Genomic DNA, 17,683 nt, shown 5'->3' with positions numbered 1-17,683 from the left:
ATATATATATATATATATATATATATATATATATATAGTTATAGAGTTTCACAATATTCCCAATACATTTCATTTATATTCAAAGGTTAGAATAGTTTTTTTTTCAATCTCTACATCTTTGGTCTAAGAATTGAGAGTTTTTTTTTTCATGAAGATACTTTTTATGAACATTCATCTTCAAAAGTTTTTATATATTTTAATTGTACTTTTCAAATTTTATAAGTTACACACTACAAATTGTTTTCCAATATATTTCATTAACAATATTTCTTTTATTTTCCAGCACCTATGGAAAAAAATTATGGTGGAGAAGCAAGCGATCCCCATCCCAATCGTTTAGGTTACAATGTAGAACTTCATTGGAAAAAGAAATTCACAAAATGCTATAAAAAAGGAAAAAATTGCATGGTGATTTTTCATTTAGAATTTTTGTGTTTTATTCTTAATTTTTTATATATCTATATTTTATGTAACCACAACTAACAATACATATATTGTTGTAGAATATTCCAGCTGACATTGTTAGAAAGGGATTCTGTGCTGATCATTCAAACTTAACATTGATGGACTTCGATGATTTGCAACCTCTTGATTGTCAAGTTCTTAAGGGGAAAAACCCACACAGTGAGATGTATCTTGGAAAGGGTTGGTACGAGTATGGAGCTTCAAGAAATTTAAGTGTTGGCGATGTCTTGCTTTTTCATTATTTTTCTTATTCTGAGATGCTTTACGTTAAGCATGTAAAAAAGGATAGAGTGAAGTATGTAATAAGTGATGACTCCGATTAAGTTTTCTTTTTCTGTAACGCTTTTTAATGTTTGTTTTGTCATCATTTCAAGTTTATTATAATAAATCACCAAAATATCAAATTTATATACATACACCGTGAATCATTTTTTCATGTTGGCCCTATATTTTTTATAAATGCTTCTTAATATATTTCATTGACACGACCCGTGCAAACGCACAGGTCCTTTACTAGTTTCTTATAAAGAAGGGTACTCCCTTGTCACACTAATTAATAATTAAATGAAAAAGAGAGAAGAAATTCACTTATCTCTTATTTTTAGAAATAATAGAAGAAGGAATTGACAAGCAGAACTATCAAATGAGATGTTACATGTTGATTGGTTGCTTACACACCTTGTTGTAGGTAAAATCAAGTGAGAAAAAGAAGTTTATTTGTCTATGGATTTTTAGAAAATAACAGTAGAAGAAATTGACAAGCAATTAGCAAACATATGCTTTAGAGATAGACATGAATTTCAATTTGATTTTACCAAAGTCATACTATGAAACAAAGAAGATGATTTCAGGATTAGGATTGGGGTATGAAAAGATCCATGTTTGTCCTAATGATTGCATATTGTATTGGGATAAACATATCAATGACCAAATATGTCCAAAGTGTGGTACTTCAAGGTGGAAAACAACAAATGAGGATGTACAAGCTAATGGAAAATAGACTTCTGAAAAGCGGAAGAACTTACCCGCAAAGATCCTTCGTTGGTTCCTTTGAAACCAAGGTTGCAAAGGTTATTCATGTCATCTAAAATTTCTGAATCAATGAGATGGCACCATGAGAATAGATTGAATGATAGGTCTCTTAGGCATCGGCTGACTCACTTGCTTGGAAGGAATTTAACTCTCGATATCCAACATTTTTATCAAATCCCCGTAATGTTCGATTAGGGGTGGCTTCTGATGGATTCAATCCTTTTAAGACTATGAGTATAACCCATAACACTTGGTCTGTCATGCTAATTCCTTATAATCTTCCTCCTTGGATGTATATGAAACAATCATTTTTCATGTTATCACTACTCATTCCAGGCCCTAAAGGTCCCGAAAATAATATTGATTTTTATCTACAACCATTAGTACAAGAGCTGCAAGAGTTATGGTTTGATGGAATTGAAACTTTTGATGCCTACGAGAAAGAGACATTTCAACTCCACGTTGCTATAATGTGGTCTATCAATGACTTTCCTGCATATGCAAACTTATCTGGATGGAGTACTAAAGGGCAATATGCTTGTCCATGTTGTGATGTTGAAACTTCCTCACGATGGTTAAGTAATGGTGGAAAATTTTGTTACATGTCTCATTAGCGTTGGTTAGCGCCTAATCACAAGTGGAGGTTGAATAGTAGGGATTTTGAGGGAACAATTGAGTTAAGGGATCCTCCTCCTAGAAGACAAGATGGGGTCGAAATTACAAAGCAAATAGATGAAATTTTAGAAGAGGGTCTAGAGAATGGGGCACAACCTTGGAAAAAGAAGAGTATTTTCTTCACTTTGCTTTATTGGCAATATAATGTATTGCGTCACAATCTAGATGTGATTCACATTGAAAAAAAATGTATGTGATAATATCATTGGTACATTGTTAAACCAATAGGGAAAATCCAAAGATAATTATAAGGCACGGGATGACCTTGTAGATATGGGCATAAGAAGTACGTTTCACCCCTAACCATGTCCCAAAGGCAGTACAATGCTTCTTCCTAGAGCATGTTATCAAATGACTACCAAAGAAAAAGACGCTTTTCTGAGCATCCTCAAGAATGTAAAAGCTCCAGATGAATGCTCATCAAACATCTCACGTTGTGTGCATGTCAAGCAGCGAAAGATATTTAGCTTAAAAAGTTATGATTGTCATGTTTTAATGCAACAATTTCTTCCGGTTGCGTTAAGGGGTTCTTTGCCTGATAAAGTCACTTCAGTTATTATTGACCTTTACAACTTCTTCAAGCAAATATGCTCTAAGGTACTTAATATGGATGTTCTTGCACAATTGGAGTCTCAAATAGCTATAACACTTTGTCAACTAGAAACAATTTTTCCTCCATCTATTTTTACCATTATGATACATTTGGTAATTCATTTGGCTTATGAAGCCAAGGTTGCTAGACCAGTACAATATCGGTGGATGTATCCTATTGAGCGGTATGAACTCTATATTTAAGAATGACATAATTATTAAATACGTTATTTTTTATGCTAAATGCATAGATATGTAAAACAAAATTTACTTTCAGGTTTCTTCTTACACTTAAGTCATTTGTACGCAATAGAGCACATCCAGAAGGATCAATTGCAGAAGGTTTTTTGGCCATTCAGGTTTCTTTTTTATGATGATTATACATTGGAAGATGATGTGACATTTCTACATCCTGTTGGAAGACCACTAGGAAGGAAAAAACAACAAACGTTAAAAATAGGGAAGCGCAAGAGAATTAGTAGAACTAAGCTTGATGAAAAGGAGTTAATGCAAGCTCATAGATATGTTATTTCTAATTGTGATACAGTCGCTTCATTTATAGAGTAAGACACCAATAATATTTCACTTTTACACTTTTGTGTACTTTTTTTACTCGTCTAATTATATATTCATTATTTTTAGAGAACACATTGGACTTCTTAAGAGACAGGCTAGATCGCGACGATTGTCACAACTTGAAGTCGATAAACAACATAGTAAAAAATTTAGTGATTGGTTTCAAGAGACGGTAAGCGCAAAAGAATTGAAACCACTTAGTTTAGTTGTTAGTTGTTTATGTCGTTAGCTAAATTTTGTTATTGAACTATTATAGATTCATCACATGGATGAACAAGGGAGTCAAGAAGTTACTCATGAACTTAGATGGTTAGCTCGTGGACCATATGAGGTGGTAAGGAGATACACCAGTTATGTCATTAATGGTTTTAGGTTCCACACAAGGAAGAGAGAAAGATACTTGAATACGCAAAATTGCGGAGTAGTTGTAAGGACAAAGATCTCAAATGATGAAATTAATTACTATGGAGCAATAACTTATATAATACAATTGGATTATTCGGGAAAGTACAAGGCTGTGTTATTCAAATGTGATTGGATTGATATCAAGAAAGGGGTCAAGAAAGATAAGTTTGGAATGATACTTGTGAATTTCAAATTTTTGAAACACACTGGAAAAAATCTTTGGGATGATCCATTTGTTTTTGCATCACAAGCTAAAAAGGTGTTCTATGTATATGATGAGAGAAATAAGGATTGGCCTGTTGTTTTAGATGCAAAGCTGAGGGATACTTATGATATGGGTGATGAGAAATCCAATGAAGTTGAAGAAATCCATGAGCAACCACTTCATAATACGAGCGAAGCTACTCAAAATGTTAATGATTTACCAATTGGAGTTTCAGTTGATGATAATGATTTCTTTGAAGTTGTTGTTGATAATAATATTGATGAAGAGGATGGGGGAGGAAGAGGATATGTTTTAATTGTCGATGATTTTGTACTTTTCTTATACAATTGGAATTGACTTTTTGTTTAGCTAATGTTTTGATTATGAATTTGATTTTAGACTCATTATGTTTTTTTTTCTATGCACACATTCTCATTTCCTTTATATTTTATGGTCATCATACTATTGCTTTTCTATCTAATGCTATTTTATGTCAAAAGCTAGTTCAAGTTTGTGTTAATCATTCATTTTCTTAATTGAAAGTATTACATCAATGGGAAGGAAGAGAAAATTAAATATTGGGAGCCGCGTCTTAAAAGAATCAAACCAAGGAAGTAATGTTGCTTATACAGCCTCAACTCAAGCCCAAAGAAGTAATGCTGCTTATACAGCCTCAACTCAAGCCCAAAGAAGTAATGTTGAAGAAACTCAAACAACCTCCACACAAGCCCAAGGAAGTAATGTTAAAGAAACTCAAATAACCTCCACACAAGCCCAAGTAAGTAATATTGAAGAAACTCATACAAACTCGACTCATGCAGAAGGAAGTAATGTTGAAGAAACTCACGAGTCTGAAGATTCCCACTCCATTCCTTCGGATATAGAAGCAGAAGAAGCTCATATTGAAAAAGGTGTAAATTATTTATAATTTCTATTTTTATAATTTATTTTATGTTAGCATAATATTTATATGATTTGTGTTTTGTTGTCTTACACGTAGAGGTTGAACCTAAAAAATTGAGAGGTCCAACAAGAATGTTAGATGTATGGGACATGGATGGTGGTGATTTCATAATTGTTAATTTGGACAAGTATGGTCGACCCATTGGTGAGGAAGGGACAACTCTTACTCGTTTCATAGGAAGTATGGTTCGAAGGAATCAATATGCTTCCATCAAATACATATCTTGGAAGAAAATGTTTGATGAGGAAAAATTAGATATGTTGAAATTGATAGAGGTATTGTAATTTTATATATAAAGCATGGTGTATCCAAATTTATATTATCGCTTATTTTATGTTATAACTATTTAATATTTCTTTATTTGTTTAGTCCAAATTTGAGTTTGTTCCTCCTGTAAATGACACAACAAGAGAAATGTTGAAATATGATATGAACGAGAAGTGGAGACAATGGAAGAGTGATTTAAAATCAAAGGCGTATGACCCAAGTAAAACTGAAGAAGAAATTGCATCAGTTGTACCAAATAGTAGGGTTAATCCAAATCAGTGGAGATAACTAGTTCATCATTAGTTTTCTCAAGAAGGACAAGTAAGGCAAATTAGATTCTTCCATATCATGAACTATTTTTTAACTTTGGTTTCTTTGCTTGACTAATATTATGTTGTATCAATTGTAGAAAGTAAGTAAAATTAATAGACAAATCGTGCTAAGTTTGAAGATATTCATTGTATGGGTACAAAAAGTCTCCCAAAATTGACTAATGAAAAGGTTTGAAGATATTCATTTATATTTGAACTTTTTATCGAGTACATTGTATTTATAATACAAATAACATATAAACATGTTTCTTTGGTTTTAGAAAAAAAAAGGCAATGGAGTATCACCCAAACGTAAAAAGATTTACATTGATACCCGTACCCGTAAAGATAGTTAATTATCAATGAAAAAGCAGCAAGATTGATTGTAAGAGTTTCTTTCATTCATATGTATCTTCTGGTTTGCTGCTTTGTTACCTTCTGATTTTGGAGATTTTGTTATTTGGAGTTTTTGTTTGTCACTTTGATTCTAACTTCATAAGCTGACACATTTGGCTATATCATTTTTTAGTGTGGTCGCTGCATTTGAGTCAATAGCTTATTAATATTTGAATTATAAATTTTTTTATTGCCTCTTTAGTTCCCTAACATGGTGACTATATCACTTTTTTAGTTTAGCTTTATGGACCTTATCCTGAATCGTGTTGCAAGTAGTATTGGCTTGTTTACAATTAAAGTGTCAACTCTTTTGTTCCGTTATATATGATATTTCAATATTAGTTACTTTATCACTGGTTTATGGTGAAACTAGTACAAGAAGTGGTATTTCAACCATATTTTATATATAATTTTTTTTTGCATGGTTTTTTTTAGAATATATATATATATATACTTGTGTTGTTCTACAATTGGGGTCATGATTGGATGAAAGTTGTTATTGCTTGTTTTTGTTTCATCTGTTTTTAATGTTTCAGGAAGAACTAAACAAACATGATAATGAGGCCGGAACATTTCAATCGGTTCAAGAGATTCAAAGTCATATGCCTTAGAAGGATGATATATATTCCCAAGTACAAGGACCTGAAAAGAAAGGACGTGTGCGTTGTATGGGCAAGATTCCCAAACCTAAAAAATTGAAATCTTCTTTGTCTTAAAATCTAGAGTTACGCGTTAAAGTTAAGCAAATGGAAGAAAAACATAATCAAATGGAAGAAAAACAAGAGAGTACAAATGCAATGTTGGAAAATGTGTTATCATTGATTCAAAATAGATTTGCTGGAGAAGATGTGAATGACATTTTACGAGCTACAAGACAGGTATATTTTATTAATTTTACTCTTTGAGTTCATATTTTCAAATATTATCAAAATATCAACTTAATTGAATTTGTATTTTTTTTTATAGGTGACAAATGCTTCTAGTTCCCCCGACCAAAGGGATTCTCCAAGTCCTTCCACTAACGAAGATCAAAGAGAGAAAGATTAGAAGTTGATTTTATATTAGATGTGTTTTTGGTCATGTGTTGTGTTGTGAGTTCTTTGTTTTCTTATTTGACTGGTTTTGGTGGCTACTACTATCTAATATAGTAATCCAACTATTTCAAAAAATTTAATATAGTAATGCTTATGGTGAATATGACGTAAATTTAATATACGTAAAGTCACCATAAGCATTCCCTTCCTTTGTTTGCTATGTTTATGGTTCAAATCCAAAGGAAGGGAATGCTTATGGTGACTTTACGTCAAGTGTTGGTTTCTTGATTGGTTAGATTTAGGATAGTCCCTTCATTTAGGATAGTCCCTCCATTTCCTCTCATCTTCTTAAATTTTCAAAATTTCTCCCCCTATTTCAAAAAATCTTCTTATGTTTGCAAATAATTTAAAATTCTTTTGACCAAACTTTCTTTCAAAATCTTTTTTTTCCTTTTATGGCATTTCTTCTTAAAATCCTTTTCTAAAGTTTAGCCATGATTAATCATCATGGTGGAGATGTAATCCCATATCCCCTTGATATTGATTGATATGATTGATTCTTTTTCACTTGAAAGAGCTAGTGGCATACTTGTTGATTTATTCAAGTTTGAGTCATTCTTTCACTTTTGATGTAAAGGATCCATCTATTCTCATGTTCAAGTATGGTTGATTGAGTTTTCTCTCCTATGATGAAAAAGTGTTTATCCTATTTTAAAACAAAACTTTTGTTTCCCTTTTTAATGAAACTACAATTGCTCTGAATTCTCCATTATACTCAGGAGGTATGTAGGCACAAGATGTATTATCTTGCCGAGCATAATTTTCAAATCAAAGAAAACTCTTTTTTGCACACAATTCTTTTTTTTAACACAGATTTACAAAAAGGTTTTTGTGGAGTACCACAGATGTAAAGGATGTTAATACCTTCCCCTTGCATAATCAACCCTCGTACCTAAGATCTCTGCTTTTTATTAGTTTTGATTTAAAAATAAAATGGGATTTTATTTTGCTATTTTCCCTTTTCCTTTGGAAACAATAAAGCGCGGTGGCAACTTTCACTAAAGTAATGAGTCAAGTCAATCCAATGGCTTTGGTCTCAATTTTTCACCACTACACTAACCAAGATTTATTCTTATAAAAGCAGGCGTTTGTATAACCATCCAAAACACCAAAACCAAAATCTAAAACAACCAAAAGTTATTATCACAAAATTTGAATAAGAAATGAACATAGCGAAGAGACCCAACTATGATTCATAAAATAAAGTTTCTCAACAACAACAAGAACTACAGTAGTGTTATTTTGTTAGAACTCGAAAATTGAATTAGGTAGACACTGAGGGAATAAAAAAATATAAAGAGTATTTATCGTGGTTAATCTAAAACACCGAGGTAACATAGCTGACGTAAAATCTATAAAAAATAAAGCCTTCTTTTTTGTTGTAAAAAGAATAAAAAATTAGTGAATTTTTATCTCGATTTTATAGAAAACCGAGATAACATATCCGTCGTAACATCTAAAAAAAATAAAGGCGCCTTTTTGGTTCCATATAAAACATTAAATAGTAGGAGTTGGGAACGAACCTCAAATCTTGAGCATATATTTATGTCGATTTTATTTAAATTCGAGGTTACATATTTATTATTATTATTTTTTAAATAAAACAATGCGCTCCGGTCACATGCACCCGCAGTTTTTTATTGTACGTGTTGAAAGTTTCGTCATAAAAAGCATTATTTGTTGTAGTGATCTTCTTCAGTATAATATTTCTTTTGCAGAGCTTCCCATACCTATTTAGAAAACTTGCAACTATTGTATTAATCAAATAGATCGTCTGCAAGATTATTCCGAATGTGGTTTTTGTAAAAATAATCATTATCTTTCCAAATGGTCATTTCTTTTCTGCGATGTAAATCATATGTGGCTCTAACTTTTGCAGTAGAGTCTAATTTAGGCGAGTTAATAGTTCCATCTGAATTCACAGTTTGTTACCATTATTTTGTTTAGTTGATCCTAAAGAGGAACAACAAGAATATCCTTAGTCAAAATGAAGGCGATGATCATCTTTAAGGTTAGAAAATTTTCATTTTAGTTTGCCAACATTTGAAGTAGTGAGAACCCTCAAACTTAAATAGTTTGTTAGAAACAGGTCCGCAGAATTACCAATAACTTCTTCGATAACCGTTGCAATTTTTTAAAAAGTCTTAAAATTGATGTTTTATGGACTTTTGAAGATAGCCGCAGAAGAAGTTACAGGGATGAGTCGTGAAACAGTTCGCTCTTTTTAAGACGTTTCACCGTACTCTCCAAAAATATGTAAAGCAATCTAACTACCACGACACCTCTAGGATAAAGTAGTCCAGTTCAATTACACAATCATTACTTGCATAGTATGTGATCGTTCTAGAAATACACCTTCTGATGGTGTTGAACCACTCGAACATGAGTCGTGTTGCGTCACTTAAAGAATTTCGTGATTTCAGTTAATAAAAGTGTTGTGATGATACTGATTATGGTTGTTAAAATGTGAATTAATCATAATTTATTTTTTGTCTAAAAAACAATGAATAATAGTATCAATTTCGACATCTTCCAAACTGTTTTCTTGTTGTTGTCTTTGCAGTAACATACAGTTTTTTAAAAAAGTTGGTGCATCTTCAATTTAGAAAGTTGGTGACAGTGGGAGTGAGAGGGTGGTTTGGAGATATTAGGGCTGAGAATAGAAGAGTTAATGGTGGTCCTTCATCTAGATGGCTGAAGGAGGAAGGTGGTCACGAGAATTCCAGTGGAGGCCAAGGTTATCCGGCGCGTGAGATGCACGTTCCCAATGAGGAATATGAACCTGCTGTGAGTGGGGAAGGGGGCCACGGATTCTTGCGTTACGTGTGGCAGACCAAAATGGGCAAGAAGTTATTGGCAATCATAGCCAATTAATTCCAGGTACTGATGGTAATTTATTTGGCAATGATGGGGCTAGTTATGGTGTCTCCAACAGTAACGGTAGGCTTATTAATGATGATGGAATATTCCGCACAACTGTCCCGACAAAACAAACAGCTCATGTAATGCTCCAATTCCAACAAAAGCCATTCGCGGATTCTACTGATGTTGATGGTAACACCCCACTAAGGCCATCTCCAACGCATGTAATGTACCATTCCGTCCACCAGCTGTCCATTTTTTTTCCAAACATGCAGTCCGCCACATATGCAGCAGGTGAAGTGCAATGCAACGGTCCTTTGCATTAAAATATTAATAAAAATGTAGCTTCAAGATGATGTTCTTTTAAATTGTGGGACCCAATATGAGTTCTTTTAAATTATACCAATGGAGTGAAAAATGGAATGAGTTGCTTCAAGATGATGTGGACTAGTGGGTCCCATAAAGAACTAAATAATAGATTGCACCATTGGAGATGCTCTAAGGGAACAACAGCCATGTTTCAACCATGCTTTCAACCTTAGTTTACCCAATAGGAAATATGACACCCTTAACGGCCTACTTAATAGCTTACCTTCACATACAAAGAACCCACGTGCTAATGTTAAGTCCAAACTAAAAAACAAAAGCCTTTTACACACAAACACCAGTAGCTCGCAAAATTCAAATAAATAATGACCTTCTTTTATTATCTCAAATCACAGCTTCTTACCATCCCAACTATCACCAGCTTCGCCCATGCAGATGTTGCAACTAAAACCACCTGACCAAGCTATTAACCAAGATATTAACAGTGTGTTGGATCAGGATGTTATGGATAGTCACACAGAACGTAAGCGTCATAAGGAAGATTTCATCAGCAATGGTACTGGCAGCAGTGGTTATAACCAGCATTTTTATCGACAAGTCCTGGCAGCCAGGACTGCCGGGACCAATGAAAATACTTAGTTGAAACTGACAGGGAGTGAGCAACCCGGGAGCAGTCCCGAATTTGCGACAATTAGCTCAACAGCACCACCTGGATATTTTGTTTTTATCGGAAACATTGGCGAAGTCGAAAAGAATGGAAGATATTAGAGTTATGTTAAAGAATGATGTCTGCTTAACTATTGATGTGGAGGGCAGGAGTGGGGGTTTAGCAGTTTTATGGAAGAAGGAGTGTCAATGTACTGTCATAAATTTCTCGCAGAATTTCGTCAACCTTTTGATTTAAGATGATACGAGGGGACAGTGGAGGCTTACTTGTTATTATGGGTACCCGGAGCGAAGTAGACGTAAACTGGCTTGGGATATGTTACGGGAATTACGAGTTATGTCGAACCTCCCGTGGTGTATAGTTGGTGATTTTAATGACTTGCTATCGCAACAAGATAAACAAGAGGTCCATCATCATCCTAATTGGCTCTGTGCGGGGTTTCGGCAAGCGGTGGGGTATTGTGACTTATCTGATATTCCTATTGAGGGTCACCCCTTCACATGGATTAAAAGTCGCGGAACGGATCAGGTGGTGGAGGAAAGGTTGGATAGAGTGTTGGCAGATACTTCTTGGCTCTCTCAATATCCGAATGTTTAGCTTGTTAACTTGGTAGCGGCGCACTCGGACCATAGCCCCATTCTTCTCCAATGCGATCATGTGCAACGGGCTAACAGACGGTATTTATTCAGATTCGAAAATAAATGGTTGAAGGAGAATGATATTAAAGATGTGGTTAAATATTGTTGGAAGCAAGGAAATCAGTCTGATGTAGTGAAGAGTATAGAGTCTTGTGCGGGAGAATTGGAGAGGTGGAACAGATTGAACAGAAGGAAAGTAAAAGGTGAGGTAGCAACTTGTGTGGAGACGATGATGCAATGTCGGGGAAGTAACGATCCTAGAGCTATTTCTCATTTCTTTGAAGCTCAGAGCAATTATAATAATATTCTTATTCAGGAAGAAACATACTGGAAGAAAAGGGCGAAGATGCATTGGCTTCGTGACGGTGATCTTAATACTAAATTCTTTCATATGTCTGCTACTGCGAGGAGTAAATTCCAACGGATTGACATGCTTATGAAGGGTGATGAGGTTCAGGTCAGAGAGCAAGAAGGTCTGTGCAATGTAGCAAAGAGTTATTTTGAGGAGTTGATTGCATCTCGTGAAGGGCAGTATGATCAGGTTCTTGAACTCATTCAGCCAAAAATTACTGTGGAGGAGAATGAAAGTTTGATTCTGCCTATATCTAAGATAGAGCTCCAAGAGGCCCTCAATTATATGCATCCCGACAAATCTCTAGGGCCTTGCAGGTTTAATCCAGCTTTCTACCAACCTTTTTGGAATCTGTGTGGTGATGATATCTTTGAAGCTGTTACTTTTTGGTTGGATAGGGGTTTCTTCCCGCCTTTTATTAATGAGACCAGCGTTTGTCTTATCCCGAGATGCTCAAAACCGAATAACATGAAGGATCTCCGGCCTATCTCTCTTTGCAATGTGGTGTATAAATTGGTTTCTAAAGTTCTGGCGAACAGGATGAAGAAGTTTTTGCCTAAATGTGTGTTGGAGGAGCAATCAGCTTTTGTTGAAGGTCGTTCTATTTTGCATAATGCAATGATTGCTATAGAGACTATCCACGCGCTTAAGAGGAAGACTAAAGGTGGTAAGGCGGATATGGCTCTTAAGATTAATATTAGTAAGGCGTATGATCGAGTTGACTGGGGATTTTTGAAAGGAATGTTGTTTCGATTGGGATTTGCATATAGGTGGATTGATTGGGTGATGATGTGTGTTACGTCTGTTCAGTATTCTGTTCTTGTTAATTCAGACAAGGTTGGACCGATCCTTCCAGGGAGAGGTTTGCGCCAAGGGGACCCTCTTTCGCCGTATATCTTTTTTATCATAGCTGAAGGACTGTTCGCACTTATACAAAGTGCGGTATCTCGAGGAGATATCCATGGGGTCAAGTTATGCAGAGGGGCACCTAGTGTGTCCCATCTGCTTTTTGCTGACGATTGTTTTTTGGTTTGCAGGGCCAATATAGCAGAAGTATCTCAACTCATGAAGGTGCTCAATATCTATGCTGAAGCTTTTGGTCAAGAGATTAATATGGCCAAGTCAGAAGTGTTCTTTAGCCGCAATTTGAGTAATTCAGCCCAAGAACATTTGGCTCGTATTCTAGGGCTCAAGCATGTGCTTGGTACGGGTACTTGTCTAGGGTTACCATCTATGATCGGTAGAAGTAAGAAGGTGACTTTTGCTTTTATCAAGGATAGGATTTGGAAGCGGATAAATTCTTGGAGGGGGAGGTCGTTATCTAGAGCAGGTAAAGAAGTGATGATAAATCGGTGCTCCAGTCTATACCCTCTTATATTATGAGTATTTTCCTTATTCCTGATGCGGTGGTTAATGATATTGAGAAAATGTTGAATTGTTATTGGTGGGGAGGTAGCGCTAATAATAAAGGTATAAGATGGTTGGCGTGGGATAAGTTGTCGTGTCCGAAGAAGGAGGGAGGGATGGGATTCAAAGATTTCAGAGCGTTTAATATGGCTATGATTGCTAAACAAGGTTAGTATATGATGTCTAATCTGGTGTCATTAGTAGCCAGAATCTTCAAAGCAAGGTATTTTCCTAGATCCTCTTTTTTAGAAGCTAATCTTGGTAGTAACCCGAGTTTTGTGTGGAGGAGGTTATGGAAGTCCAAGATAGTTCTAACTCTTGAGTGTCGGTGGAGTATTGGTGATGGGAGCAAGGTAAATGTTATGTAGGAACCTTGGTTAAGAGGGAAAGGAGAGGGATGCTTGAGAGGACCTCAAACTCGTGAGGCGTATGAGCTCAAAGTTAATAATATTATGCTTCTGGGGGTGAAACAATGGGATGCTCACAAAATCCATCAGTTATTTGACATTGAAGTTTCCAAAGAAATTCTTTTGGTCCCTTTGGTAAGTGAAGTGGAAGAGGATTATATGATTTGGAAAGAAGAACAAAGTGGAGAGTATAGTGTGAGGTCTAGTTATAGATTCTGGAGAAGTGCTCAAAATAATTGGGTGGTGTGTAGTACGGGGGGGAGGATTAGGGTAGTTTATGGAGGGTTAAAGCGCCGCCAAGGGCAAGACAGTTGTTATGGAGAATTTGTAGGGGCTGCTTGCTGACGCAATCAAGACTTCGAAGTCACCACGTCCAATGTCCGGCTAATTGTTAGTTTTGTAGTAATATTGAGGAAACTGAGTGGCATGTGTTTTTTGGGTGTTATTCCTCGTTCCAATGTTGGGGGGCAACAGGTTTGTCGTATATTATTGAGCCTCGAATTCATTCCTTTAACAGTGCGAAGGAGCTTATCTTTGATATTTGTAGTAAGGAAGATAGGAGGACAGCGGGGAGAGTTGTGGTTATGCTTTATATGCTTCGGAATAATCGTAATAATGTGATTTGGAATAATGATCGGGAAGAGGGTACAAGATTGGGAGTGCAAGCTTATTTTAATTGGTGTGATTGGTATAATGCGCAAGAAGTTTCTATAGGAGATAGGGATATAGCCCATCAAGCTGGTTGGACACCCCCGAGTGAAGGGAGGGTGAAGTGCAATGTGGATACAGGGTTTCATAAGCAACTGGGAACTTCAAATAGGGGTTGGTGCATCAGAGATTCTCTTGGTAGATTCATCGCTGCAGGTGTAAACTGGGACATTGGTTTTCTCTCAGTTATTGAAGCGGAAGCTTTAGCTTTAAAAGAGGCTATTCATGCAGCTGTAGCTTTGCAACTCAACTATGTGACGTTCGAAAGTGATTCTCAAAGGGTGATCCAAGCTATTCAACACAATCATGTCGGTAGCTCTGAATTTAGTTGCATTATTACATTTATTAAGAATTTGTTAGTTAATTTTCCCAACTTTGAGGTTAAGTTTATTAATCGCCAAGCGAATTCGGTTGCTCATACTCTTGCTAAGGCGGTCAATTCTTGGTCTAGGCGTAGTGTGTTTAATATTATTCCTCCTTGTATTGTTCACCAATTGCTATTGGAAATGAATTAAGTTTATTTTGATCCAAAAAAAAATGGAAATGTTTGGTTCGTGTAGAATGATATCTTTTAAAAGAACTATATTGGATGTGTGACTTTTGGGTAGAAGACTTTATCTAGGTTTTGGTTCATGGCTAGACTAAGATTAAATCTTGTTTGAATTTTTCTAATGGTGTTTTAATGCTTCAGTTAACATAATTTATAATATAAGAAAATTAATGGTTGTGGAAAAGTCCAAAATACCCTTATCTGATTTTTTGCCACCATATTAAAAATATAGTTTTTTGGTCTTTGTACCATAAAGTTCTTAATTTTATTATTACAATAATACAACTCTTATATTTTCTCAAACTTATCAAATCTCTCTTTATTCTTTATTTTTTTCTCTTTCATCACTTTCTCACTTCTTTCTTCCAAAAAAAAAATCTATTATTGATATATAGTTTTTTATATACGAAAAATGGTATTTATGATCGAAATATTTTTTTGTAAAAAATGATATATGGAAAAAATTTATTCAAAAGATCAATTATTGATCTAAATATTTTTATATACGAAAATTTAATATTGATCCAAATATTTTTGTAAATGATACCTAAATAAAAATAATATTTGTATACGGAAAAAATCTATTATTTATATGATCCAAATATTTTTTATTCAAAAATTATAGGGTGAAAAAATCTATTATTGATCTAAATATTTTTATATACGAAATTTACTATTGATCCATGTAATGATACCTAAACAAAAATGAAGTTTGTATACGGAAAAAAAAAAAACTATTATTAATCTATATATTTTTATATGCGAAAAATGTTATTTATGATCCAAATATTTTTTATTCAAAAATGGAATAGGCCAAAAAATCTATTATTGATCTAGATATTTTTATATACGAAAATTTGATATTGATAAAAATATTTTTGTAAATGGAAAAAAACCTATTATTTACGAAAAATGGTATTTATGATCCAAAATGATATATGGGAAAAAATCTACTATTGATGTAAATATTTTTATATACGAAATTTACTATTGATCCAAATATTTTTGTAAATGATACCTAAACAAAAATGAAGTCTGTATACGGGAAAAAAATCTATTATTGACCTAAATATTTTTATATACGAGAAATTGTATTTATGATCAAATAATTTTGATCAAAAAATGGTATACGGGAAAAAATATATTATTGATCTAAATATTTTAATATACGAAAATTTAATATTGATCCAAATATTTTTGTAAATGATACCTAAACAAAAATAATATTTGTATACGGAAAAAAATTTATTATTTACAAAAAAAATGGTATTTATGACCCAAATATTTTTTATTTAAAAATGGTATACGGGAAAAAAATTATTATTGATCTAAATATTTTTAAATACAAAATTTAGTATTGATCCAAATATTTTTGTATATGATACCTAAACAAAAATGAAGTCTGTATGCGGGAAAAATTCTATTATTGATTTAAATATTTTTATATACGAGAAATGATATTTATAATTGAATATTTTTAATCCAAAAATTGTATACGGAAAAAAATATCATATTTATCTAAATATTTATATATATATATATATATATATATATATATATATATATATATATATATATATATATATATATATATATATATATATATATATATATATATATATGAAATAATCAATTATTTATCTAAATTTTTTTCTTTCTTTTTTAACATTCTTATTTAAAATAAAGATGTATCCAAATTCGCGTAACCGAATGGAACTCGTGCGTATGTACGTGTTTGTTGTAATAAGTTAAAGTAACCTAGATATTCCAATTAATATATTTTTACTCGTGTCTTCATTTTATTCGCAGAAAAAATAGTCTCTTTATTGAAAGCTAAATAAAATTATCATATCTAGAATGCCTAAGAACATTATCACTCCATGATTCATATCAACACCAAGACAACAAAATATTCAAACAATCTCAGAAGAGCAACACACAATATAAGAAAAAACAGTAAGCAAACCATTCTGAAATAGAGAAAAACAAGAGAAGAGATCAAGCAATAAAAAAGGGACAATTCTTCTATCTTCTCATGGTCACTTAATCTGAAGCAAGAGCTTCCAAAATAGCAGCAACAGCAGATATTGGATCTCCAAATATAGCGGCAAATATTAGTTTGAATACCATAATTGCTATCTTTGTGTACTTGCTTATAGTTCTTGCTCTCCTTGAAATCCTCAAACGTTGATCCATCTGCATGCTTGTGACTGCAAGTTGAGTTTCTCTTTCACTACTCGAGCTTGTAGTTGAAATTGATCCTTCAACTTGAGAAAAATAACCTCTCCTCCAATTGTCAAGTATCAAATCCTTGAAACATGACACATGATAACAACTATTTCTATCATAATAACACCACCCTTTCACTTTTCCCACAACACTTCTATGCTTACATTTCACACACTTCGAATGAACTTTCTTAGACAATTTCAATGTCACGCTTCCACTTTCATCAGAAACACTGTTTTTCAGCTTCAAACAGCAAGGATGAAGATCAAATCCCGTCGTAGAGCAATGGTAGACAAACCCTAATATATCCTTTCCACAAGCATCACAGTATCTTTCTCTATCTCCAGGTGGTTTCTTGTGAAATTCGAAATAGCTTTTCTCGAAAAATGGATGAAAGGCGTAACGATCAGGATATGCACATTCTCCATGTAGGACATAGTTGCAATGAGAGCTGTTCTGACAACAGTAACTTGTTCCAAACCCTAGTTGTCTACAACCGCTGCATGTGTACGGTGCTCCTGGTGGCTTCTGTTGTAACAAGTGTTGATGATCCAT

At 33.8% G+C, this 17,683-nt stretch overlaps 2 protein-coding genes across 2 annotated transcripts; one reads left to right on the top strand and one right to left on the bottom strand.

Annotated features, from left to right (window-relative positions):
* Positions 1 to 288: 288 nt before the first annotated feature.
* LOC131630034 (uncharacterized) lies at positions 289 to 788 on the top strand. The gene is made up of 2 exons (XM_058900828.1): positions 289 to 408; positions 504 to 788. The coding sequence occupies exons 1-2, from the start codon at positions 289 to 291 to the stop codon at positions 786 to 788; spliced, it is 405 nt and encodes a 134-aa protein (XP_058756811.1).
* Positions 789 to 16,942: 16,154 nt separating this feature from the next.
* On the bottom strand, positions 16,943 to 17,683 carry LOC131630033 (uncharacterized). Its single transcript, XM_058900827.1, has one exon. It carries the CDS (start codon positions 17,681 to 17,683, stop codon positions 16,943 to 16,945), a length of 741 nt encoding a protein of 246 aa, XP_058756810.1.

The sequence above is a fragment of the Vicia villosa genome, unplaced genomic scaffold, assembly GCF_029867415.1.
Source record: "Vicia villosa cultivar HV-30 ecotype Madison, WI unplaced genomic scaffold, Vvil1.0 ctg.000637F_1_1, whole genome shotgun sequence".
NCBI classification, from domain to species: Eukaryota; Viridiplantae; Streptophyta; class Magnoliopsida; order Fabales; family Fabaceae; genus Vicia; species Vicia villosa.
Note: the sequence above shows the minus strand (reverse complement) of the source record. Positions and strands in the feature narration are given on the sequence as shown.